The following is a 26720-nucleotide window of genomic DNA, read 5'->3' on the forward strand; positions in this document are numbered from 1 at the left end:
TTGATTGTTTGCTATCCTATACATAAAAATCCCATGACTCAGTGTCTGGTATTTGGAGGAGATCGTCCAAGGAGCCCCTTGGCAGTATGTGGCTGTCGCTTTATTCCACTAGACAGTTAGACAGTCAGAGAACAAGGCTCCTGGACAGTGTTAGCTCATTTCCGCATAGAAGCCCTTCCCTGAGTTGAAACGACTCAGCTTTTTATGAAGGCCTCTGATGAAGGATGGGCATTTGAACCCTCTACACCTTCTGTAGGACTTGAGCAGAAGGTATTGTCCGATACGTTATTCCATATAAGGACTTAGACTTCTCCTAAAATTTAATCCCAGGAAAATATTGATTTCTCTTGAAAACCATGCATGTTTTACTAGGGATTTAGGAGCTGAGAGGCCACGGGTGACCGTGCATGATGGAGCCTGGTGGCTCTGGGTTTCAATCCTGACTCAATTACTTACTGAGTGAACTTGGGCAGTTTAATTACCTTTCCCCAGCCCCAATTACCTCATCTCAAAAATGGGAATAATATTTCCTGTGCCAGAGAGCTGTTGTGGGCACCAGGACACTCTGATGGGAGGTCACCAAATACCGGGAGGGGCTGAACGAATGGCAGTTGGTATTAGAAAATCCCTGGTGCCAGAAAATTTGAAGCTGGGATTACTGCTCCAAGGAAGCGACTGTTTTAATCCAGGTTCTAGCAAAACATTCTTTTTTTCTCTGATGTTTTCTGATTGCACTTTTAATTTGTATTTCCACAACCCCCTGCTCTCTGTGCTTTAATATTCCAGACTGCCTCCGATCGTCTGTGGGATACGATGCGAAATAAAGAAAGAAGAGCAGCAAACACCAGTAACTGGTGACTGTCCTGTTTCCTCAGCACCAACTCCGAGGCTCGAAACCCAGCGTGTCCAGCTATGACTGTGTGTCCTTGGACAAGTCACTTTAGAGACATAGTCATTTGCTGGAGGGTGGGCTGCTATGTGGTTTGTGTTCTTTCCTCTTATTCTGACCCTTGATGGGCATCCCCCAGTGCAGGAAATGACCACAGAACGCAGTGTCTGTGGCTCTCTGTGGTCTCTGGAGAACTGTGATCACTGGGTCTGGGTCAGGCTCCACCTGCTACAGTGAGAGGGAAGCGGCTGCCCACCCCAGGCAGGGGTGCAGAGAGAAGTCCAGGGTCACATGACCCCTGACAGAGGCCAGTGCTCTGGTCCTCCAGCCCGAAGAACTGTGTGACCTGCTTGGGACCCTTGTAATGGCAGGGACATGCTCATGCTCCTGGGGAGTGTGTCTCCGCGGCCGGGTCTGTCATCCCCCTGTCCTGCCCACCTTGGCTCCTGCACACTGTAGGGTGCTTTTTTTTTAATTTTATTTTTTATTCAAGTGTAGTTGATTTGCAGTGTTAGTTTCAGGTGTACAGTGAAGTGATTCAGTTATACATATATCTATCTATTCTTTCTCACATTCTTTTCATAGCTCATTACAAGAAATTGAATATACTTTCCTGTGCTTTACAGTAGGTCCTTGTTGTTCATCTATTGTGTATGCAATAGCATGTGTCTGCTACTCCAAACTCCTAATGCAGTTTTGTTTATATGGCTGTCAGCACCCACCCTCCTAAGGAGAATCTAGGATCAGATGCTCTTCTCAGCTGGTGGCAGAAGCGGGAACTTGTAACGGACGTGCCCACGCCTGGAGAGCTCATGCTCTTCTTCACTTTGTGGTCTCCTGGCTCCCGTGCGGCCAGCCTGTGTCCTCACTGAGTGCATTTTGCATGTGGTTGTTGAACTTTGATTCGGTGACTCATACTGAGGCGCAGGCTTCAGGCTCCCTCCCTCATTTGATTGCTTTCTTCCTTTCCATTTTTTTTTTTTAAACACAAAGCAAAACTACCTTTGCAGCTGAATGTGACTCTGGCGAAAGGAAGTGGAGCTTTGGCCCGAAGTGGCTCCCCGGGACACCTGGCTGGCTGGGAGGACAGCGTGTGACAGCTGCTGGGGGCTTGGCCAGCTGCGGGGAGCAGGGTGTCCGCGGCAAGGGCCCCACGACACACCCGGCTGGTGAGTGCTGTCCCCTGGCACAAAATGCTGTCAGACTTGGGTCCAGGGGTGGGAGGAGAGAGGCAAAGCAGATGAGGAGGGGATGGATGGAGGGCAGTTCTTGGATGAGTAGGTATCCTGAGCAATCCCACCTCCCACACCTTACATTACTTTGAGGGCTCAGAGAGAAAAAGGGCTTTTGAGCAAGAGGGCTTTTGCAGGAGAAAGAGTAATCAGAGGAGACTCTTCAGTTTAAGTAAAAACTCCTGCTGTGGTCTTAGAAGCTGTTTTAATTTTATGAAAATCAGAAGGAATAAAACTCTCAGGCCCACTTGAAACCTGTCTCCATGCTCTTGAAAGCATCTTCTAGACTAGAAATTGTTTTGTGGGTGTCTCGTTTCCTGGCAGATCAGGAACATTTGGCAGCAGCCCCAGACACCATCTCTTCTAGGGGATGGGTCTGTGGGCTTCGAGGAGGCCTATGAGGACGTTGAAATAAGTCTTCATCTGATGGCAATGAATATAATGTTGGCTAATTCCTTTGGCTAATTCCTTGGAGGTCGCCCTGACCCCCAAGATTATGACCTCCTCTCCAGGGCCAGATGTTGTCAAGCCACGAGTGCCAACACCCGACAGTGAATAGGTTGAGAGTGGCATAGAGTAGAGGGTTTTATTTTAAACTTTGCTTCAAAGTTGCCCTGTGGCATTAACCAGGGTGTAAATACTTGAGTGTACCCCCGAAGTAACCTACGGCAGTTCAGCAGAGCAGGGGACCAGTTCCCAGGAGAAAACAAAGGCTGGGCCAGTGCACGGATGCTCATAGCAACATTATTCACAACAGCCAAAAGGTGGCAGCAACGCAAGGGTCCATGGACGGGTGAATGGATAAACACAATGGGGCATATACACACAATGGAGTATTATTCAGCCTTAAAAAGGAAGGAAATTCTGTCACATGTATCAACATGGATGAACCTTGAAGACATATGTGAAGTGAGATAAGCCAGTCACAGAAGAACAAATACTGTGGGTCCACTTACATGAGGTACCTAGAGCAGGCAAATTCACAAACACACGAAGTAGAACTGTGGCTACCAGGGGCTGAGGGAGGTGGGGTGGGGAGTCTGATGGCGACAGAGTTTCGTTTTGGGAAGATGAAAATGCTCTGGAGATGGATGGTGGTAACGGTTGTTTAATGCTCCTGAACAGCACCCTTAAGAACAGTTAAAAATGGTAAATTTTATGTTATGAGTATTTTGACACAATTTAAAAAAATTATAATTCCCTTAGAATAAAAAAAAAAAAAGGCCAGGCCAAAACCACAAATTTCATGGGCTGAAGTCTTTGCTTCGCTGTGACTTCCTCAAACTCTGACAACTCCCCTGAGAGCCTCTAGGTCTGAGCTGAACCAGAAAACTTGTGCATGACCCTTCGAACTTTCTCTTCACCATGGTGGGCAACTTCTGGTGGCTGGATGGGGTCGATTTCTCCAGAGCTGACAGAGACTTGGGGGTCAGAGCCGTGTGCTGAGTGCACTCGTTCCAGGGCTGGTGCAAGCTGGCCCTGCTCTGTGACCCCTGAGCGGCCCTGGACAGCACCCTCTGTGGGGAATTATCACCCTTGGGGGTCTAGTCTCTCCCATCCATTAGCTGTGGGCTCCTGGGTGGCTAAACCTCTCTTTCCCTCAGTTTCCTCACCTGCTGCATGAGTAGGGAGGTAGCCCTTTCCACGTCCCAGGGACTTGGGACTTCTGAAGACGACGTACGAGGAGGCACCTTCTAACTATGAAACCAAGTGCCCGTGGGAGCTGCTGGTTCTCCACGGCTCCGACCCCCCTCATTGTCTCATTCTTCTGTTTCTCTTTTATTTTCTTCCTCAAGGGCTCTTCCAGCCAGAGGTTACAGACTTTTGGCCCAGAGCCCTTCCCCCCAGATTGGCTGACTCTAGATCTGATGTGACCCCATCTTTCCACCTGTGAGGTACTCCCCTCCAACTCCTCCCTTCCTCTCCTGCTGCTCTGTCGGGCCCCGAGCCCGCCTCCACAGCCTGGATGGCGGAGCACAGGCCAGCGTGGCATGCTGACCACTGTAAGAGCTCAGGAGACTTGGAAAGACTTTGAAAGTGTTACTAAATCATCTGTACTGTTTGTGACTTCCAGTCAAGATTGAGGAAGAAAACCAAAATGAAATTGTTCATACTTTCAGGTCTTAAAAATAGAAAGGAAAAAGTAGCTGCCTGCAGTGTTGCAGCTCGTAGACTGTAACGGCTGAAGTGGGGGGGGTTGTGAACTGAGACTCCCACCCCAGTGTTCTCCCTTATTTAGAAATTTTAAACAGAAACCAAGTTATTTTAAAGTCTCAAGGGGGGAAAAAAGCCTCTGAAGTAGGTGAATTCTTTCAGTTAATTCTGTCCCACGCATCAATTTTCAAGTCTCCTCGGAAAAGGCACTCTGTTGGAACTTGAGGGTTCTCAGGAGAGCTGCCAAGCGTGGGGCCTCACTCCCACTCCCCCACCCCAGGTAAAAGCCCCAAGTGCTTTCATTTTGAAAAGGTTCATGTTTCTGTCATACCAGAATACATAGCTGCAAACCAAATGAACTCTCCTTGTAGCTCTAACTTGGTGACCAAAGAGAAGTCACCTGACCCAGTTATATTTTCCATTTCTGCAAAGACAAGGTGTCGCCTCTGTCTTGAACACAACTCAAAGCAACACATTATTTGCGGCATCTCCTTACGGTCAATCTCTGACATTTACTAGCTGTGTAGCCTTTGCTCTGTGCCACTCTGAGCTTCAGTTTCTTCATCTGTGAGAAGGGAATACTTTCATCTCCCCCTTCTACCCGCCTGAGGTAATGGGAAGTTCAAGTCTCTGCATGCAAGTGACATGGAAACGATGAAAAACAACATGAAGACTAACGTTTATGTTCATGTTGCCTGTACTGTCTCTCTTCTCTTTCCTTCTGTCTCATTTTTGCCCCCTGCCCTTTCCTTTCTCCCACCCCTCCTCTCAAGCTTCCCTTCTTTCTCTTTCTTCCAAACCAAAATAAGAGCTACAGTGCATGCATAAGCAGGGAAGGTGGCGGTGGGAGTAGCAGGGACCATCAGGATTGGGAGGGCTTCTCGGAGGATGTGACAGTGGGGTTAGGCCTGAGGGAGGAGGAGCAGGTGCTCCGCAGAGGGAACCCTGAAGGAAGGCCTGAGGGCCCAGGAGACCAGGGTCTTTCAGGGACAGGGAGCAACCTCTGGAGTGAGGCTGGCCTGCCAGATGGATGAGTGTCCCCTTCCTCTACAGAGCCTGGGCCAAAGCTAGATGCCCACCCAAGGGAACAACCGTTCTGAGAGAAAAGGACTGGTCACCAGTCAGGGAGGAGAAAGCGAGGCTGGACTAGAGACGTGTGGCCAGCTGGAGTGGAGGGGGGTCAGGCGGGCTATGAGGGGCCCTGCCTCTCATGCTGAGGGTTTTGACATCTACTCTGTGTAGGATGGAGGGACATTGATGTTTGGGAAGACACGGAGGTCTTGGGTCAGTGGCCCAACTTGACCAAGGTTGTTGTGAGTGGGAGTTTGGCGGGCAGCCCACCTGGGAGCGGGTGCCCCGTGGAGGGGACGTGGCCCTTCTCTGATGGGGAAGTCCAGCTCGTCCTTGGTTGTCCAGCTCTGTGAGGCCTCCCTGACCTTTCTTTTCCCCTCCGAGGAAGAGAAGTCATCCTTGCCTGAGCTGTGAAAGCACATTTTTCTAATTTGCTCATCATCGTGATATCTGGCTCATTGTTCACACTTTCTGTCTGTTTTCCTGAATAGCTTGTGAACAAAATGAAACTGGACTGAGTTATTATTTTGTCTTTTTAGAACTGGGCCCCAGCACAGTGCCTGCTGCCTAGAAGGTGATCAGTGTCTGTCACATGAATGAATGAATGACGAATGAAGGAAGGGACAGACTCGGGCATGGGTGGTGTGAGTGTAAAAGAGACCATGGTTACAGAAAATGTCCAGGAAGTAGTATTAATGACTAACTGCATGTAGACGCGAGGGAAAGGGACAAGTCAAAGTGACTGAGATTTCTTCTTTGGGCTCTGGGGGATGCCATTCGATGAGATGGGAACCCAAGAAAAAATATTTGAGGGGGGAAGATAATTTCAGCTTTAGACATTTATTAAAGAAAAAGCTATTAACCCCCTCGGATACACTAGGCACTATGCCAGGTGCTGATGATTCTGGTGCAAAGAGGTCAGAGAGCCAGTCACAGTTTGAAAACTAGATAAATGACAATTTGATGTGTCATAACAGAGGTTTGAGCAAAGTGCCTGGGACATGAGATGCCCAAGCCACTCATCCACTCTGCGGAGTCAGGGAGACCACTGTGAGTGCATTGGAGCTGAAGCCTGACATTTGCCAAACCAAAAAGAGCATTCCATGTAGAGAGGAAATCACATGCAGAAGCACAGTGATGAGAACGTTCTGGAATGCTTGGGGAGCTGGGAGAGACTCAGCGTGGTTCTAGAGAAAGGGCTAGGTGGACCTGTGGTGGGTGGGAGGTGGACAGGGGTCAGCGCTGCCTCCTGACAGCTCAGCCGTTTGCTTAGGAAGTTGGTGTCTTTCTTGTAGTCAGGACGGGGTCAGAGGCTTTCTAAGCAGGAGATGACATGGTCGGCTTGTTCTAGAAATACAGTGCTGGCTACACATGGGGGCTGGGCCAGACGGGACTGAGGAGGGGACCCCCTAAGAGGCCGTTGCTGTGCACTGGGTGTGGGATGAAGAAGGTGGACACTGAGGCTTGGGTAGGGCCGGCGGGCAGTAGGAGACAGGCATGAGAAGGGCTGGGCTGAGGGAGGGAAAGACACCGGGCCTCTGTCCTGGGGCCCTGGGTGACACGTTTATAGGCCACCAACATGGAATCATCTATCTAGAAATACCTATTGAGAAGCTCTAAATTTAAGAAAATATGTTTTGGTTTCAGAACCCTCTTTCACTCTCAAAAACTATTAAGGACCCCAAAGAAATTTTATTTGTGTGGGTTGTATCTATCTATTGCTCTGTATCTTATTAGAATCTGAAATTATGAAATTTTAAAATATTCATTTATTTTAAAATCACAAACCTATTATATTAATATAAATAATGTCTTTTTATGAAAAAAACCCCTCTATTTTCCAGATCCAAAAAAATCTGCAAGAGGACTGGCACTGATTTACGTTTTTGAAAATTTCTTAATATCTGGCTTAATGAAAGACAGATGTCCTCTCATATCTGCTTTTGTATTCAAACTTTTGCAGTATCACAATGAAATGTAGTCTCTGGAATACTTCATGGTACACTTGTAAGAATCAGAGTGAAAAAAAGCAAATTACATCTTAGCATTAGTATGGAAATGGTTTTTACCCTATAGACTCCCTGAAAGGGTTTTGGGCTCCCCCCTACCCCACCAGGTTTCCAGGGACCCCACCTTGAGAACCACTGAAGTGGACTCAGCAAATGTCTGGTGAGTGACAGCGTTCTGAGTTCTCACGACACTTTATTGAACAGCGTGTGTGGCACTCAGCTTGCAGATTTACAGCTGTGTGCGCCTGGTGCTTTGCAGGAGGTCTGAGCAGGAAGTGAGCTGTGGGCTCGCGGATCTAGGGGCTGGTGGAGGGTGTGAGATGGAGGGAAGGTGGCCTGGGCAGGACCCTGTCATTGAACAAGTCAGCAGAAGCTAAGGAAAGACTGAAAAGGCTTAGGAGGAGATCCAGGCCAAGCTGCACAACCTGAGGGAGAAGAGAGTTTCAAGAAGGAGGTGGCCCCCAATTTTTTGATTTAAAGTCACAAGTAAGGGAGTGGTCCACAGAGTCGTCAGCAGCAGAGAGGTTGCATAAGGCGAGGAATGTGAAGATTCAGTTGGGTGTGGCAGTTAGGAGGTTGCTGGTGATCTGGGCGGCAGCTGTAGCGTTTTAGCCATCAGGGGACTGGGCAGGTGAGGGCTGACAGGTGGTGGCTGCTGCAGAGGCATCTCTGTCCAGGAGGTTGGCTGACAAATGCCCCTGACCTGCCAGCCCCAGGTATTGTGAGTTCTCTTCAAGTTCCAGCACTACGAGGAGAGGCCATGAAAAAAAAAAAAAAAAAAAAGGAGAAAGCCACTCTGGGAACCCAGAAGAGAGATGAGAACATTGCAGAGGATTCCAATAGGAGACTAGGACTGAAGATGAAGAACCTGTAACACTGAGAAGCGGATAGGGTGAATTGACAGATGTGCGTCAGTGTGTGTTGAGCATGAGTTGGAACAGGGAAAAATCAAAGACCATCTAAATTTCCATCATTTGGCATATGACCACTCTTCATTCATTCATTCATTCGACAAATATGCGTTGAGAGTCAGCTGTGCCAGGCACCGTTCTAAATGCTGGGGGTACAGTAGGCAGCAGAACAGATAAACTGTCAGGGAAAGATTTCCAAAATGCATTTTGAATAAGGAAAGCAAATTGCTGGACAATATGTACAATACGATACACATTTACGTAAAAACAACCTCCCTAAAACAATACATGTGTGTACCTTCCAGACCTGCAGGTAAACGCGTAGGACAAGTGCTAGAAGGAGGCAGGAGAGAGGCAGGCGGGACTGGGGCATGTGCAAGGAGACAGCGTAGCTTTTTATTCTTTATCTGTCTACATGGTTTCTTTTTTTCACAGTAAATGTATTTTCACGGTAATTTCTATATTTTAAAATGCTTTCTGAAAGATGTAGGTCTTCGTCAGTAGAAAAGAGAGAGGGACCCAGTCTGTTCAGAGTGTTCCTTTTGGCTTAATCATCTTTTTTTGGCAAACGTCTGTCGCGGTGCAGCCCCCCTGCCCCCCACCCTCGCCCCAAAGGTGTAGGTCAGGCAGTGATGTCTGAATGGAAAGGGTCACATTTGGGTTAGGACCTTCCATTTTAGAGGTTCAGTATGATCTGAATTAATCACTAGGGAAAGCCAGGCCAGTGCACAGAGCTGAACTGGGTCAGAGCATCGTGTTCTGGGAATAGAATTCACCAGGGGCATTTTCCCTTGTTTCAGCTGAAGCGCTGTATTCATTTGCTGAAGCTGCCACAATAAAATGCCACAGACTTGGCATTTATATATATATAAATAATGTGTATACATTTATATATATAAATGTGTATGTGTGTGTATATATATAAAATGTGTATACAATTGGTCCTCCATATCCCCAAATTCAATCAATTGTGGATTGAAAATATTTTAAAAAAAATTCCAGAAATTTTCAAAAAGCATAACTTGAATTTGCTACACTGGCAGCTATTTACATGGTCTTACGTTGCATTTACAACTATCTGCAGAGCACTTACATTGTATTAATCTAGAGAGGCTTTAAAGTATACCTGTGGATGTGTGTAGGTTATGTGCAAATACTATGCCATTTTATATGAGACTTGAGCATCCACAGAGTTCGGTATCTGCAGGAGTCCTGGAATCAATCTCCCTGCCTCCCCAGGATGCTGAGGGATGACATATATATAAATGTGTGTGTGTATATATAATTTATTATATTGTATTTATTATTATTATTATTGCTTCACAGTTCTGGTGACTAGATGCCTGAGATTATGGTGTTGGCAGGACTGGTTTCTTCTGAGACCTCTCTCCTTAGCTTGTAGATGGCCTTTCCCCTCGTGTTTTCATATAGTCTTCCCTCCTGTAACCATCTGTGTCCAAATCTCTTCTTATAAGGACACCAGGGCCCACACTACTGATATTCACTTTAACTCAGTCATCTCCTTAATGCCCCGTCTCTGAATACAGTCGCATTCTGAGAGACTGGAGTTAGGGTGTCAACCTACGACTCTGGGGGCTGCGTGGCCCTCTCTGCTGCCCTGGGTGCCTGTGGCCAGTGGTCCCCGAGGGGCTGTGAGTGGGGAGAAGGCTTGGGAGAAGCACTAGTAAAAGCAAGGTGGTTGCTTCTGTGGCTCCTCAACCTCACTGAGCAACTGAAAATCCCCAGGGGGCCAGGCGTCGACATAATTTCCTGACAGATAAGGCGGGGAGGGAGCACACATAATTTGCACGCAGTAAGCCCACAGCCTGGCTGCCCAGAAAGCACCTGATGGATGCCTTTTCTCTCTAGCTCATGCTGTTGGGGCTCCACCAGGAAGAAGCCGGCGGCAGGACCCTCGCCGGGTGGCTGGCCAAGCATGGAGCGCCAGAGCAAGATGGAGTTCTTCCAGAAGCTGGGCTACGGCCGGGAGGACGTGGTCAGAGTGCTGGGCAAGCTGGGCGAGGACGCCCTGGTCAACGACATGCTGCAGGAGCTGATCCAGACGGGCAGCCGCCCCAGCGCCCATGAGGCCGGCGCTGCACCCCTGCTCGTCCCCCGGGGCTCCTGTGGGACCCCCGCCTCTGCCCAGCGCGGGCTGGGAGTGGACCCAGAAGAGAGGAGCAGAGGCCCAGCCAGTTCCTTGCGACCCATCGTGATCGACGGCAGCAACGTGGCCATGAGGTAGCTTTCTTCATCCGGTAGCCACAGGGTGGGAGAACTGGCCCTCTTCTCGGTGGTTTAGTACAAAGAGCTTGAGGCCAATAGATGGGGCTTGGAATCCCTGTTCCATCCTTCAGCAGCTGTGTGGCCTTATGTAAGTCAGTTAACCTCTCTGACCCTCCCTTTCTCCATCTGTAATGTTGGTCTATAGCATCCCTAGAAAGCAGCTGTAAGAACTGGAGCTGCAGACAATGCCTAGGGCGGTGCCTGACAGAGTAAGTGCTCAACAAATGGCACTGTTAACTCAAAGCCAAGCCCTCTTCTGAGGACGCCAGGAGATAGAGGAGCCAGGGCTGGCCCTTGGTGAAGGTGGCATCTTGTCTGGAGTCCCTCCCTAACCAGCTGCGTGACTCTGGGAAAGCTGAGGTATCTCAAGTTTCCTCTTTCGTGATACAGGCCAAGAGATAGTTCCTTTACTTCCCTCGAGGTTATGAGAATCAGATGGGAAAATGCCTTGAACTGTGTTGGAAGCCCTCTGCCGGGGGTTGTGAGTGGCGCTGGTGGTGTGGTCCCCTAGCTTGGTTCGGGAGGTGTGCCTGTGGCTCTGAGCTGCAGCAGCAGCTGTTACACTGGTGTACTGTCATCTTTGTGTGTCTCGGTGATGAGAGTACCACACCCCACCTCCTTACTGTTCCTGGCCAGGCTAAGTTCAGCTGAGAGAATCTGTGGCCTCACCCACACTCCCTGTGGGGCACAAAGGAGGCTTGGACCAAACAAATGCATTATTCTACTATTTGGCTGAGCGACAGCTCAGCAAAGGGCAGAGCCATAGGAAGTCGGTCACTGACAGCTGCTAATCGATGCACTTCCCTTTCCGAAAGCTGAGCCCTGGTGGGAATGGAGAAAAACAGTGTTATTGGCACAGAATGTGTCAACAGGGCATCCTTTGGCTGACAGGTTGAATGGTTTTCCCTGGGGATTTGGGCTCCCTCTGGATTGAGTGCCATAGGACACAAATTTGGAAGAGTTAACTCAAGATGGCCCAGCCTCTGGGGCTGTTCCTATATGCCCTGCTTGGTGTGTAGGACAAGTTATTTCAAGTGTTTGTTCAAGATTTAGCCAGCCATGTCTCCCTGGGCTTCATTATATCAACAGGGAGTAGAGTCCTGTTTTCTCCCTGGGGCTGAGGAGCTGGTCCTCGGGTCTCTGAAGCATCCTCACGCATGCTCCCATGTAGACACCAGATAGGCGAGCCTCTGAAATCCTGCTTAATTTGAAATCTCTGGGGAAGTTAAAGGGATATTTTGGAATCCAGTAAGTTCTGAGGGTCATAGAAAGAAAGTCAGTGGGGCTGTGAGGGATCTGGCCTCTGTCTGGTTTGGACAAGGCAGCTCTCCTTCTGGGCAGCAACAGAAAGATATCAGCTGACATTTAAAGTAAGCTGGTATCGCTTAAGTCGAAGACCTTTCCAGCCCTTAGATGATATAGGCTCTGTGATCACAGATCAAAAGAGCAGAACGGCTGTAGCGGAAAGAGGCTGCTGCAGGTGCCACAGGAAAGCACAGGCATTCTGGCTTTGGGGACCAGATATTTTTTAGGAACAGTTACAACAGGGTGGTGGTGGAGGGTTTTCTTTTGATGAAAGTCTCTGTTGCTGCTTGGAATTCAAGTTTAAACCACATCCTCTATTTGCACGTGACCATGATGTGTTCTGTGTAAATCCAATTAGTCCCCTCCTACATTTGTAAACAGTTTAGTCCCTTCATGCTCCATCGGTGTGGGTTACAAATGGGAATCCATCCCTCAGGCTTATTCTGAGGAATGAAATGTGTGTGCACATTACATGTATGCACATACACATAGACATCCCCTTTCCTGCCCCATGCATCCCATCAGCCAGGGAAAACAAGAGAAACTGCACAACCACCACCTGATGGGTGGGACTTGATTTGTTCAAAGGCACGTCTGGGAGAGATTTGGGTCTGATGTGCAGCTCCAAACCTGATCCTTCTCTTGCAATAACGCCCCCTGTGTCCCCCCGCCAGAGCCTCAACAGGACCCCTGATCCCCAGGCTCTGCCAGGTCCTCGGTTGTGAAGGATAGAGCCCAGTGTGGGGCGCATCCTTAGAGGGAACGGATGGTTGAAACTCAGCGTGTTGTCTAGTTGTTATCTGTTGACCTCAAAAGTCAGTTAACCTCAGAAACATGATTTCTGAAAATTCTCCTTCACTGAGGTTTTGTAGTGTCGCAGACATTGCCATTCTCTGATTTTGAAGATGATGTTGTTTCATGTGCTGTCTGGTCCTGCAAGGAGTGGGGAGGAGCTTAAAAGACAGGTTGGGACGTGTGTCCTTTCTGCCCCGAGCAGGCAAGAGGTGTGTCTTCTGTTGGCAGTAGCATCGTCTAGGGTGCCTGTGGCTGACTTACCGACTGTGCTCTGTCCCCTGGAGCCTGGGGCAGCGTCTGCCGTTGCTCACGGAGAACAACAGCTTGACTCTTCGGCCAGAATCGTCTTTGGGAAGTTGTGTTTCAGTGGATCCTTAAAGACCAAAATCTGTATTAGCTTCTATTGCTGCTGTAACAAATAACCACACAAATATAGTGACTTAAACCAACACAAGTTTATTGTCTTGTAGTTTTGGAGGTCAGAAGTTTGGCATAGGTCTCTCTGGGCTAAAATCAAGGTGTTGGCAGAGCTGTGTTCCCATCTGGAAGCTCTAGAGGATGCTATGTTTTCTTGCTTTCTCCAGCTTCGTGGGGCTGCCTGCATTCCTTGGGTTTTGGCCCCTTCCAGCTTCAAAGCCAGCAATGGCCTGAAATGATATACAAAATGGAGCACAAGGTACATATATGTAGTTTCCTGGGGAGAAGATCTACAGCTTTCAGTAGATACTTAGAGGGTCTGTAATCCCCAAAATGTAAAGAGCCACTGATGTAAAAATGAGCAATTATAGATAATGTCATGCTTTATGGGAGGCTCTAAGCCACGTGTCCTCTGTTAACACAGAGAATGTTAGAGGGGCCATTAGTCCTTGCCTCTGACTGTCTCAGTGGAGAAAGGAGAGAGGAAGAAGCACAGGGAGGGCCTAGGTGGGCTTGGCCAGTGTCGACATCGACTCTATCAGACTCTGGCCTTGTGCTCTGACCATGCCACTGCTGTAGAAGTTTCCATGGGCTCCTCTCCCAAGGCCTCAAAATGTGTAGCCCAAGGCTGTTTATAGTGGCCACACTATACATCTGAGGCTTGGGGTGGCCACGTTCTGGAGGTCAGCAGCAAGGGTCACTGGCCATGTGCTTTTTAAAAGAAGTCGTAATATATTTGTTCGGAGAACACAAGAGTTGGCCCGCTTTATGAAACACCTTCTGTTTAAGATATTTAAATAGAACCATACCACCAAATTAAAAAAACCTTCCATCTCCTCATTGTAACCACACAAGGAGTCCATTTGGCTCTCATAAGCAGACCAGTGGCATCACTGATCATTTCCTAGGTAGTGGCTCAACTTCAATGAGATTTCTAAGTTGCATAAAATGGGGACCTGAGAAGCCAGATCATATGCTTTCCCCGTAGGTTTGCCGAATCCCTTGTATTTCATGAAGGAAACCAGGGAGGTCAGAAGCAGAGGACAGAACATGGGGCTTAGAGACTGAAGATCTGCGTTCTGACCTCTAGCCTCAGGCTGCCCAATAGAACTCCCTGTGATGATGGCAAGTTCTTTACTTGCACCGGCCACTTACTACATGGGGCTACCGAGCACTGAAATGTAGCTGGTGTGGCAGAGGAGCTGAATTTCAAATTTTCTTTCTTTTGAATTAACTTGAACTTAAGTGTCAACAGCCACATGTGGTGTCTACATAAGGGACTTACAGCTCTAGCTCCTCAGTTTACCCGCTGCACGACCTCCATGTGAGTCACCTGACCTTTTTGAGCCCTGTTGATACAACTAAGAGATTGGACTAAATAATTATAATCTAAAATGGCTTTTTATCATTAACATTCTAGAATTCAGGGTGATTATTTTATGCATGCAGGAAAGAAATAAATGCATTTTTCTTATAAAGGAATTTCTCTTCTGCAGAGATTCCAAGAGAGTAAATAACTTGTCCAAGGTCACAGAGCAGTAAGGGCCAGGTCCTGGATTCAGTGCTCTTTCCAAAGCCCTGTGTTTCCTCCAGCACCATATATCTTTGGGCTGCAATTTCCATGTATTTTTGGTCTCAAGGTGGGAGACCCTGACCCCACAGGTCATTATTCCGGGGTCAGAACCTACCTGTGCTGACCAGAGCCCTCCCCCAGCACCATAAGCCCCAGATGTGCCCGCTGCAGACAGGACACGCTTGGCCCCACTCCTTCATCAGGGTCCCAGGACACCTCTCTTGCTGCTGCCAGCCCGTGAGGAACCCTCAGAAAGTCACATGCGCACTGAATGGTGGCTCTAATTAACCAGCGGCACACAGACTGGTTTCCAGGCACAATTCCAACTCCTTCAAGGGGTGCATACATGCGTGTGTGCATGTGTGTACGTACATGAGAGAGAGAGAGGTGAGCTGAATGCTGGAGTCGCTGTACGCTTAGCCTGAAGAAAAATGTCCAGCAGGTTTTGAAAAGAAGGTAACTTTCATTGAAGCATGTTACCAGCTGTGCCATGGTGTTTGGGAAGAACATTAATTCTCACCGTCAACTCCCACCAGCATTTTCTTGCCTGGCAAACTCACAAATACCCACAAGTACTCACAAGTGTTGTACGCTCTGTAGGCAAATTTAGGAAAGGAGTGACTTGAAGGCCCTTCAGCTTGGGGGAAAACCACCTGATGATTTCACATCCTCTTACCGGCCCCAGCAAGGGTTTCATTTGAATATGTCTTCATTTGGGGTGTACAGGGTTTTTTGTTTGGACTGTTGTTTACCTTTTTAAACTCTTAGCAGAAGCTAGTATATTCTGGAGAAATGAATTGTCAGTGATGAGAGAGCCAGATTCACAGTGGGAGGTCTGCATCAGGCCCTTCTCCACGGGCTACCGTTGCGGGTGCACTTCTGGGCTGTAGGGTCACACCTGCTTCGGAGCCTCTGAATGGACTCTGACTCTGAAAGGACTCTTAGGGTCTACACCCATTTCTCCTTGTATGAGATGAGGGAGCACCCTCTCTCAGAGGTCAACCCCTTTCTTCACCTTGACCTGAGCTGGGAGGGAGAGCTCAGTGAAAGGCCAATAAACTCAAGATCCAGAGTATTTGCATTTTAACCCCAAATAAGAAACAGGGTCGATTAGTGTTATGATTTTACATCTCACACCCCAAAGGAATCACAGCTTATTTTTTCCTTCCCACCCACCCCAAAACCACTGTCTCACTCTACATGGGACTGTTTTGTGAGCTGCTAATATCTGCAGAGACTTCTTGGGCAACATTTAATGATGCACTGGTGTCCAGTTAGACTGCCAGTTACTGTAATGGGTACACGCTAATTGTGTTTGCCACACTTGTCATGTAGGCAAAATTTGCCTCAGGTGCCACCCCACTTCCCTTCCTACCTCCCTTTATTCAAAACCTCCCACTCCTGTTTCCTTTACCCAGGGCCAGGCGCTCAGCTTGCTACCTGTTAATAAGCGCTAAGTTCCCTCCCCAGGCTCGAGCATTTTAACAGCTGGTAATCTATGCTCCGAAGGAGCTGCTGTCTGGATCCCAGGGGCAGAGACTGGAGAAGGGCAGGACTAAATGGGAAAAATGGAGATGGGGAGGAAGAGTTGCAGCCCAACAGACTGGGCTCTGAGATTCGCTGTTGGATCAGCGAGCTGGGCACATTGCTTTGCTTTAGTTTTGGATAAAATGGGACTAAGGTCGCTTCCCAAGGGCTCCTTGCGATGATTAAATTAGGCACATGTGCAAAGTCACCAGGTATGCAGGACTTTTTACAAATACTAAAAATGAGATCTAAGAGGCCAGGGTGAGGTCTGCCTCGTTCACTGCTCCCCAGGCCCCCAACACAGAACCTTGCTGACGGAGATGTTCATCGCTCCATGCTGAGTGAATGGGGGAGAAGCATAGGGGACGGGGTCCTTGGGCTTACATACTTCCCTCTGTGTGCGGGATGTGCGCTCCCCAGGTGACCATTGAGCTTTAGTGCCGGACTGGGAGCTCTGCTGGCTCCTAGAGACAGACTGCCCTGTGGTGAGGAGGTGGCCCCTGCTTGTGGCATCGATCCTACCATTGCCCAGGGCTTTCTGGCCAGAAATAGGGCAGTCATGATGGGGTTTTGAGGTTGGTGGAAAAACATGGCAAGGGTTGAACGGTAGACAATCTTTGCATTTCAAGAGACCAGAAAGGCAGAGGGCAGGAATAAATTAGGAGTTTGGGATTAACATATATACACTAGTATATGTAAAATAAATGACCAATAAGGACCTACTGTAGAGCACAGGGAACTATACTCAATATCTTGTAGAAATTTATTATGGAAAAGAGTCTGAAAAACTATATATATGTATATTTATATATAAAAATATAACTTTGTTGAATTACTTTGTTGTACACTTGAAACTAACACAACATTGTAAATCAATTACACTTCAATTTAAAAAAGGGGGGGGGTAGGGTATAGCTCAGTGGTAGAGTGCCTGCCTAGTATGCACAAGGTCCTGGGTTCAATTCCCAGCACCTCTATTAAAAATAAATAAATAAATAAATAAATAAATAAATAAATAAATAAACCTAATTACCTACCCCTCACCCCCCCCCCCCCAAAAGAGAGAGAGAGACCAGAAGGCTCATGAGGAGATGCTGAGGTAGGGTGTGTGCAAAACAGTAGACCAAAATCCTCCATTCCAGAGAAACCAGCTTAGGGGTTCTAGAGATGAGTCCCTAACCTCCCTGTGCCTGGAATTAAAGCTGGAAGAAAGGGCATTTCTTAAGGAGAGAGGAAAGATATTGGCTTCACTGATGTGCTATGGGCAGATATATGCTTCCTCCATCTTCCCCTGGTCTTCGTGGTACTTATCTGTCTTTCGGAGACTCTTGGCTGAGGGTCCATCATCGTGGTGTCTTGTGTCAGAGAGGCCATGAAGACAATTTTTGCTGCATGAAGCTGATGGTGGCACCATTCCTCAGCTCTTCTCTTCCTGAGCTTCTGAACCTCCAACCTCCTCCCTTCCACATGCCCCAAGCCAGGGCACTGCAGGCTGTGGTCCTGTCCAGTCACTGGAAGTTTGTCCCCTTACAGGGATTGAGATCATGTCACCCCCCCACTCCTACCCCAAATCACATACCCATCAAAGGCTTCAGGGACAGAAAGTTGGCTTTTGAACAGTTAAAAACAGATACGTAGTCACAGAGAAGAGCAATCAAGAAACACACTTTAAAAGAATTGTGGCAATGATATGTTTACTTGAGAATTGACTGAGAATAGACTTTGCTGCAGCCAAGAGATAACTTATTTGGAGACAGGATGGGAGTGTGAGTGTCATCAAACATTCACGTTACTGATTCAGCGCGCACAGAAAAAGTAGACCTTATTTTCTGTGATAGATATAATCTCTTCACCTTTAAGGGCGTAGGGAGGAGCAAACTTGAAATTTGCCGGTTTGTGATATTTCAGTATCTTCTGTCTTTGGGACGACTCAGGCTTTGCATTTCCTCTCCCTTCCCCTGCTCCTCTCCCAACTGGCATCTGGGGGCTTTGAGACCTGGCCCTGGCTGGGAGAGGGCGTCTGGGACCCTCACTGGGCTCTGCTGTGGAGTGGCTGGGCTGGCCTGGCTTCAGGAATGGTCAACATAGAGGGTCATTGGTCCCATTTGGCCTTTTGGGGAGCCATGCTGGCTTAAAGTCCAGTCCCCTTCATGGGGGGCCAATTGTCCATTCCCAAGCTGCACACAGTCCTCCAGGCCTAGGGTTGCCAGGGATCCAGGGGCACTGCGTTCAGCTCACCTGTCCGCCCCTTTCCTCCAAGGCAGCGCTGCAGCCCCATGGGATGCTGCACCCGCTGAAACCAGGATTTCTCTGAGAGGCTTGGAACCGCCCAGGCTGTACTGAATACAAGCCTTCAGCCTCCTCGTTACAGCCATCGTGGTGTTTCCACCCTCCTTCCTCTCATGGCTCAGCGGGTGCAGGCCTGGGGGTGCAGGGTAAGGACTCAGTGACTGGCCTCCTCATTCTTCCTCCGTCTCTTTTCTTTTCCAACTTCCCCTGGGGTGGAAGGGTCTAGCTTTCCACTTCCTCTTCCTTTTTACCACAGACTGCCCCACTGATATTTTCTCCTTATTATTTGCATAAACATCATAGCAGAGCCTCAAAGGCCAAAGAGCTATTTCCTCTAATCTGGAAGACTCTACAGATCTGGGTGGCAAAGCCTGGTTCTTGAAGTGTTACTGGCGCCAGAGAAATGCAGAGTTCTCTTGTATCGTCACAAAGCCTGACTTCTAATACTATTTTGATCAGTGTTTCCCAGACTCCCCTTTTCTCTTTGCAAACCTTGACCTATCCTAACCCCCTCTGAGAAGACAGCAGAAGAAGCTATGCTCAAGAGAAAGCCCAAAAGTGAAAATTTGATGTGTTAGCCTTGCCTGGATGTGGAGAGGATGTGAGAGTCGTGGGGATCCTTGGCCCTCTAAGCACCAAGCCCTGCCCCTCCCGCCACCCCTCCCACAACTCTCCCCTTCGCTCACTCCACACTGGCCTCTTTTGGTCCCTAGACATATGAGCCTTTCTGTCATCAGGGTCCTTCCAGCCAATCCTTCCCTGCACATGAGCTGTTCCTTCTCCAGCTGCTCACAAGACTGGTTTCTTCTCAGTCATTAATTCTTTCAACATGTTTTTACTGAGCCCAGTGATCAGGCACCACCATACTAGGTGCTGGGGATTCAATGAGCAGCAAAAGGAACCTATGATCTAGAAAGAGGGAGACCCAGTTCATCCCATGGGTGACTCTACATGTTAGGAGGGAGAAGGACAGTGCTGTGAGGACTTGTAACAGGGTAATCTGACCGGGTTAGAGGCCAGGGGATGCTTTCCTGAGGAAGTGGCGATGAAGCTGAGTGTGAAGGAGAAGGAGTAATGGACTTGGCCGGGAGGAGAGGAAACAGTTGGTGCAAAGGCCCTGTGGTGGGAGTGGAGGGAGGTTCATGGCAGGACCAAGGGCTCAAGGAAGTTCTGGTGGCTGAGGTGGAAGTAGTGAGCAGAGGGTGATCTTGCCCCAAGTCCGGGCTGTATCCCATCACTGGCCAAGTCCCACCGTTTCTGCAGTCTCAATATCTCAAATCTATGCTCTTGTCTCCCTCTCCGGCAAAACGCCGCTGACCTCCATCAACTAAGGCTGAGGGATGTTTTCAGGCTTCACTGGCCCCTCAGAGCAGCATTCAGCTGCCTCCTCCCTGTGGCTTCCACGGTGCAGCCTCTTCTGCTTTGCTGCCTTCTTTTCTGATGGATGCTGTCTGTCTCTTTTGTATGGTTTGTCCTCCTCTACCTGCAACCAGTGCTGAGTTCCAGAGTTTCTCCAGGTCCAGCCCCTGGCGTCTCACTCTCCTCCAGGCAATCGGCAATTTTCTCCACGTGTGGTTCCAACAGTTGATTAAACAGATGACTCAGACATTTCATCACCAGGCCTCTCCTTTGAACCTTAGCTGTTTATTTAACATTTCCACTTTGAGGTCACAAAGGCTCCTCCAACTAAACACGTGTCCATGACCAAACTCACGATCTTTATCTCTAAATCCTGCCCTCCTCCAGAATTCCCTGCCTCACGGGCCCTCCATCCCCTTATGCAAGCCAGAAATCTAGAATTCTCCTCAATGCCTTTTTCTCTGTCACCCCTGTATCCAATCAACTGCCACGTTCTGGAGATTTTACCATCTAACTGTCTCTCAAGTTCGCATCCTCTTCTCCTGGATGCCCTACCACCAACTCGGCCAGGTCACTGTCAGTTTTTGCTTTGATGACTATGACAGCTTCTTCACTGGTGTCCCACATCCACTCTTGCCCTCTTCCAACTTATTGTCCTGTGTGCTGCCAGATTCAGCTCTTTGAAATAGACATCAGATCAGATCAGATCACATCTAACACCTTAAATTCCTTCTACGGCTTCTCATTCCTCTTAGGAGCAAGACTAACCTTCAATAAGGCATGCAAGTCCCTGTCTGGTCTCGAGCATCCTCTTGCACCAGTCTCTCCTTCCTCCCTCCACCAATCATTGTCTTCAATGGAATTTATGGGCACACTGGCCTCCTCACTTGGACTTGGGAAGCCCAATAACACATTGACAACCCTCTTGACCCTTATTAACTTCAGTTCATAAGAATATCTTGTCCAGTAATCCTTGGAATGCACTCCTCTTGGATCCTAAGGCCCTCCATATATTATCACAAGCTACATGGTTCCAATTAAGGGATATATTTTGCAAAGAATGACCTATTTTCAAAATGCAGATTTGCTTGATTCCCTTTGATTAAGAGACTATGATCCAGTTTATTCCCAGGGGAAAAAAAATCACTCTTTAGAAACCCTTTCTGTGTCTCTATAGATTTCTTTGTTTTTCTCGTTGTAGCCATGGAAATAAAGAAGCCTTCTCTTGCCGGGGAATCCAGCTGGCTGTGGACTGGTTCAGGGACAGAGGACACACCTACATCAAAGTTTTTGTTCCATCCTGGAGGAAAGAACCACCAAGATCTGATGCCCCGATCAGAGGTACGCTGGAGCACATGCTCAAGAAGTGCTCTACACCTTTCCTTGGTAGTATTCCTGACAGTTACAGTCAGTTATCTACTTAGCTATTTGTTTGATGAAGTCTGTCTTCCTCACTGGACTATAAGCTCCATGAAAGCACTGACCGTGAATGTTCCCTGTTACAGCCTTAGGTGCTCAGTAAATAGTTGTTGATAGATAAATGAATAAAGTAGTTAATCTTTTAGTGTAAATGATTAAGTTCCAAAAATAATGTCTTACAACTTTTAACACTGCAGAAAGATTGGGTCTGCATCCCACCCCTCATAGAATATAGGAACTGAAGGAGACATTTATTTGGTCCAGTGATATTTATTTACTGAATATCTGGTTCAATCTCTTCATAAAAAAAAAAAAAAGGAAACTGAGACCCAGAGAATTCTTTATTTTTAATTCTTGCACTAGCTAGGAATATTTTAAGCTACAAATAATAGAGCAGGTGGTATAAATAAACAGGGGTTTTTGTTTGTTTGTTCACCTTTCTTATAAGAAGACGACTCGTGCTAATTCATTGCTGGCATGTTTCAGCTGAGTCAATGTCAGTGTTGATGGTGGGGCTGACCTCTTGGTGATTCTGGGAGGTTTCACTGAATTTCCCTCCAGCCTTTTAACCACAAGTTTTTGGTTTTGTTTTCAATTCTAACAACGGTCACCATTTGCTTCTCTTTCTGATTCTCTCCCATTATTTTTTAAGTAAAATGCTATTCTTGTTTTATGGATGCAGTATCTTTTTGACTATTTCTATACTAAAACAGACTTTTAATAAATTCTCTTAAGTTCCATGAATCATATTTGTTTTTTCTGGGGTCAGTTCTCTTTGTTCATGTTTCTCTTTCTCTCTTTGTGCTGTTAAATCTTCTTCTCAAAAGTCTGGTGATCCTTTGCTTGTCAGTGTTTACTTGTGAATAAAGAACCAGGTTGGTTAAATACATACCTGTGCAATTTCTATGGGTTTTCTCTCCCGGCATTAGGATCTTTCTCTAAAAGGCAGGGCTGACCATTGGTGTTGACCAGTGGATTTTGCTTGAACGCATCCTGCATGGAGCAGCCAGGCAGCTGGGCACCTCTGTCCACCACGTATTCCAGTGCTGTAAGGATGATGGTTTTACTTTAGAAGGTCAGAGGCCACCTGGGAACCTCCACTTTCCTAGTTATAGCCTCACCACCGTTATTGTGACAAGGCCAGGAAAGGGTAGATGCAGCTGCCCTATGAGTAGCCTTTCAGTTAATCATCCAATTGCTGCTGACTTTCTTCTCCCGCTGCAGTGCTCTGGGACTTTCAGGGAAAATGGCTTCACCTTCACTGTGCACATTCCGGGCTGTGGCTCTCTCTGCACTGTGCAATCAATACCATCCTACCTGCTCCCTGTCTTCCTAAAAGTTGTCAAAATCCTGGGTTTGCTGCTGTCCCCAAGCCCATTTTTAATGGGATTATGGATCCCCGCTCCTTTTTGTATTTCTTTCCTGCCCTTTCAATGGGTTTATGAGGAAGGGAGATAAATACTCTGTTCATCATGAACCGGTTATCCCAGATTATTCTCTATGGTCTGAACATGGACAATGGTGGCTTATAACAGTTGTGTAATATTTAAATACAGTATAGGTAAAGAGTAGGGAAATCATTCTAGTAGGGAAGAATTTTTAAACAAGCCATGGCAAGTGCAAAGAAGAGGGAAAAAGTCATAAATTTGACTTCATTAAAATAAAAGCTTCTGTTCATTAGCAGATACCACAAAAACAAAAAGATAAAAAGACAAGTCTTTGACTGGGAGAGGCAATACATCACATATCCCCGATGAAGGATTATTGTCCAGAATCCATGGAGAACTTCTCCAAATTAATAAGACCAAGACAAAGGACCAATAGAAAAATATGCTAAAGCATGAATAGGCCTTTAACAGAAGAGAAAACACAAATGGCCAACAAGCATACGAAAAGATTCTCAATTGCATTAGTAACCAGAGAAGTGCAAAATTAAATCACAGCAAGAGGTGACGTTACACCCACTAGATTGGGAAAAATTCAAAAACCTGCAAATGCCAAGTGCTGGCAAGGTCGGCTTAGATGCTGTGTTGGGAGTAACTTGACATAACCACTTTGGAAAACAATTCAGCATTATCTTATGAAGTGCCTTCCCCTACAAGTCAGCAATATCACTCCTAGAGGCAGACCCTAGAGAAATCCTTGTTCTTCTGTCCCAGGACACTTCTGTGCAAAACTGATAGCAGTTGTTACTGAGTCCAAACTTGTCTGGCTCACTGCATGACAGGCCAATAAATCTGGAGACGGGGTGTTGGGGCAAGGAATAACAACTTCATTTGGAAAGCCAGCAGACCGAAAAGATGGCAGACTAATGTCCTGGAGAACCATCTTACTCAAGTCAGAATTCAGGTTTCTTTTATACTAGAAAGGGGAAGGGGTGTGGTTGGTTGTTTCCAACTTCTTGATGTCAGAATCTTTTGTTCTTGCAGCTGTCCCTGTAGATCAGGTCACGATGTTCCTGTACACCTCCAACAAGACAATGTTATCCTCTGTTCCGCAACTTTGAATCTCTAAATGAATGAAAAAATGTTATACTCTTAAAGATCTTAACCTTGAGAATGGGCCCTCCTGTATATTTCAGGCAATAGGCAACATTCTTTACAAGAGGTGCAGAGCAAGCATGACTAAGCACAGGATACAGAACACAGGGTTAGAGCTAAAGGAATGGATGTAATATGGAGTCATATTTGTTCTTCCCTGTTACACAATGACATGGCCACACTTCACCTACCCAATGTTCAATGAAGAAACAAGTTGCAGGAATATGTGCAAGATGATTCCATTTGTGTTAAGTCTGGAGGTTCATAATCACATTGGAAAGAGTCCTTTTGAAGGGTACATATATATGCATTTTAAAAAATGAAAGCAAGGGAATCATAAACACAAATTTCTAAAAATTGAGTTATCCTAAGAGGAGTGAAAAGAGATGCAAACTAGGAGGGGCAATGTAGACTTCAAAGCATGGGCTGTGTTCTGTTTCTCAAAGGGAGTGCTGCACACAGGGCATTTAATTAGTTAATTATAATTTTTAATTAAAGTATAATTGACTTACAATATTATATTAGTTTCATAGTATTTGATATTTTTATACATTACAAAGCATGCACGCATGGCATTTTAAAAAAATGAGTCTGTATACCACACATGCATTATGTACTTTTTTAAAGTCTGGGAACCACATCATATAGGAAAGGACTTAGACTTGAGGGAAGAAACGATTTGTGAAGAACATGCTAATGCTCTTCCATGTTGGGAGTAACCGTTATGTGTAGAAAGGACTTCTTTTGCGTGTCTCTGAAGGCAAAACTATTATCAAAGAGTGGACCATCCAGGGATGCAGATTTTAGCTCCTGACTAGAGACCCTGTAACATCTGCACCACTGGATACAGGCTCCCTCCTCCCCAGCTTCACGGGGCCCTCCCCACAGATGCTGTGAGGCAGGTGCAGGAGCCATTTCCCTCATTTTATAAACGCAAAACCTGATGCTCAGAGAGGGGTGAGAACCTGAGAGCTAAGACCAGACTCCTAATCCTGGCCTCTCCCTGTGACATTCTTGTGTCCCTCAGAGCTGTCAGTTGTGGGCTGCTCTGTCCTGAAGGTGTCCAAGCAGACTCCTGTGTTGTAGGGAGGGTGGACACTGGCCCTTTGCTAAGGGCTCACGTGGGAGACTTCCAGGTGGATGCAGGACTCCTAGTCATCCCTAAGGCAGTGCTAGGAGTCTAGTTAAAATAGGAATGTCCTTCTCCAGAAGAAGGCCTCTGGCTTCTGTGTCTCCTGTGGTGGGGCGTGGTGGCAGATAACCATCACAAGCACAAGAGCTGGGGCTTCACTTTTTCTTTCAAAGTGTGACTCCTTGGCTGGGTCCTGTCCTCTGGATTGTGGTCATGATACAGGCAGGACAGAAGCAAAAAGCCCTCTTGACCTCAGGCTGCTGGCAAATTCCCTCGATATCTCCCCGCTCTTCACCTGCTGGGCTGGGCCCTGGGAAGGGTGGAGTACTGGGGTCGGAGGTTGGGGGTGTGGGGGACACCAGCGGGGAGGGGGAACCCTGAGAGGAGCAGTGATCTCAGGATGGTTCTGGGGGTGGGGCGTCCTTCTGAGAAAGCGCTCTGTGCCTTCTCCGCCCCGCGACCCCCAGAGCAGCACGTGCTGGAGGAGCTGGAGAGGCAGGCGGTGCTGGTGTACACGCCGTCCCGCAAGGTGAGCGGCAAGCGGGTGGTGTGCTACGACGACCGCTACATCGTGAAGGTGGCGTACGAGCAGGACGGGGTCATCGTCTCCAACGACAACTACCGCGACCTGCAGAGCGAGAACCCCGAGTGGAAGTGGTTCATCGAGCAGAGGCTGCTCATGTTCTCCTTCGTCAATGACCGGTACGTGGGGCCGCGGGGTCCTGGCTCCTGGCACGTGGGGGCGGGGCGGTGACAGGCAGAAGCCACTCCCACCGGCCCGGGCCCAGCGGGCCTTCATCACGCCCCACCCCCACCCCGGGGCCTGGAGACCCAGCCCAGAGGCCACCCCATCTCTCTGTCCCTGTGTCCCCTCTCTTTTGTGACCAGCCTTCCCACCCGTCCCCTACCCCCAGGGCTGTTTTTCTTTCCCAACTGTTTATGACCTTTCTTTTCCCAGGCCCACATCTAACTGGCCCAGCACCCAGTTGTCTTGACAGGTCAGCCAAGCATGGCTTTGGGCAGGGGGCAGCGGGTACCATTAACTTTTTGTTTTTATTTATTTACTTATATATTTTTTAACAGTTGTAAAACTAAGTTTTATTTCAGCTGACACTCTTCCATTTGGGGAAGGAAATGTCATATATAGAGGCATTTGAGATTATCCATTAATTGAATTGTCATTTCAGTTAATGCACTGTAGGCGGTTTTGCCTTTTTTTTTTTTTCCCTTTTTCAGTTTTATTAAGTAGAATTAATACAGTTTGCACATATACATTATATGCATGTATACAATATACTGCACATAGCTTTTTAGTTTACATACATGTACTGATCATTGTTTCTAAGAACAGATTAGAGCTTTAGCTTTTTAAACTTACATAGTTATCAAAGGAATGAAGCCAACTACAGAAGAAGAATCAACAGAATGTGGTAATCCAGTGATAAAGGACAGTCAAATATGCTTGCACATATTCAAGAAATTAATCATCTAAGTTATAAATAATAAGTAGAAGAATTTGAAGAATTTAATACTTAAGAGCATGGGAACAATCATTGTGGGGAAAATCTGAACTTTATTGCAATTCCTGTCCCTTATTTTATGCTTTGTCTTTTTTTTTTTTTAAAAGTTTTGAATTACATACGGGAGTTGGAAAGATCACCTTTTCTTTGGGGCTGTAAAGATCTTGGAATCACTCTGTCTTAATATGTTTCGGTTGACATTTTCAGGAGAATGTGGTTGGTTCGTCTGTTCCCTGGGTTGGTTCCCCTGGGTCAGATCCACCTGGGCCAACCAGCTACAGCTGGCGGAGGG

General features: G+C 47.3%; 1 protein-coding gene across 2 annotated transcripts in view; it reads left to right on the plus strand.

Moving 5' to 3' along the window:
* Nucleotides 1-683: 683 nt before the first annotated feature.
* ZC3H12D (zinc finger CCCH-type containing 12D) overlaps nt 684-26720 on the plus strand; it is a 31665-nt gene continuing 5628 nt past the window's right edge. The window contains exons 1-4 of one of the 2 annotated variants that reach the window (XM_074368193.1): nt 684-2058; nt 10136-10507; nt 21019-21158; nt 25376-25610. In XM_074368193.1, coding sequence (XP_074224294.1) covers nt 10203-10507; nt 21019-21158; nt 25376-25610 — 680 coding nt within the window. In that variant the 5' untranslated portion in view covers nt 684-2058; nt 10136-10202. Of the gene's footprint in view, nt 2059-10037; nt 10508-21018; nt 21159-25375; nt 25611-26720 lie in introns of those variants that run through there. The other variant, XM_074368192.1, reaches the window with a different exon arrangement.

Source organism: Camelus bactrianus, chromosome 8 (genome assembly GCF_048773025.1).
Source record: "Camelus bactrianus isolate YW-2024 breed Bactrian camel chromosome 8, ASM4877302v1, whole genome shotgun sequence".
Taxonomy (NCBI): domain Eukaryota; kingdom Metazoa; phylum Chordata; class Mammalia; order Artiodactyla; family Camelidae; genus Camelus; species Camelus bactrianus.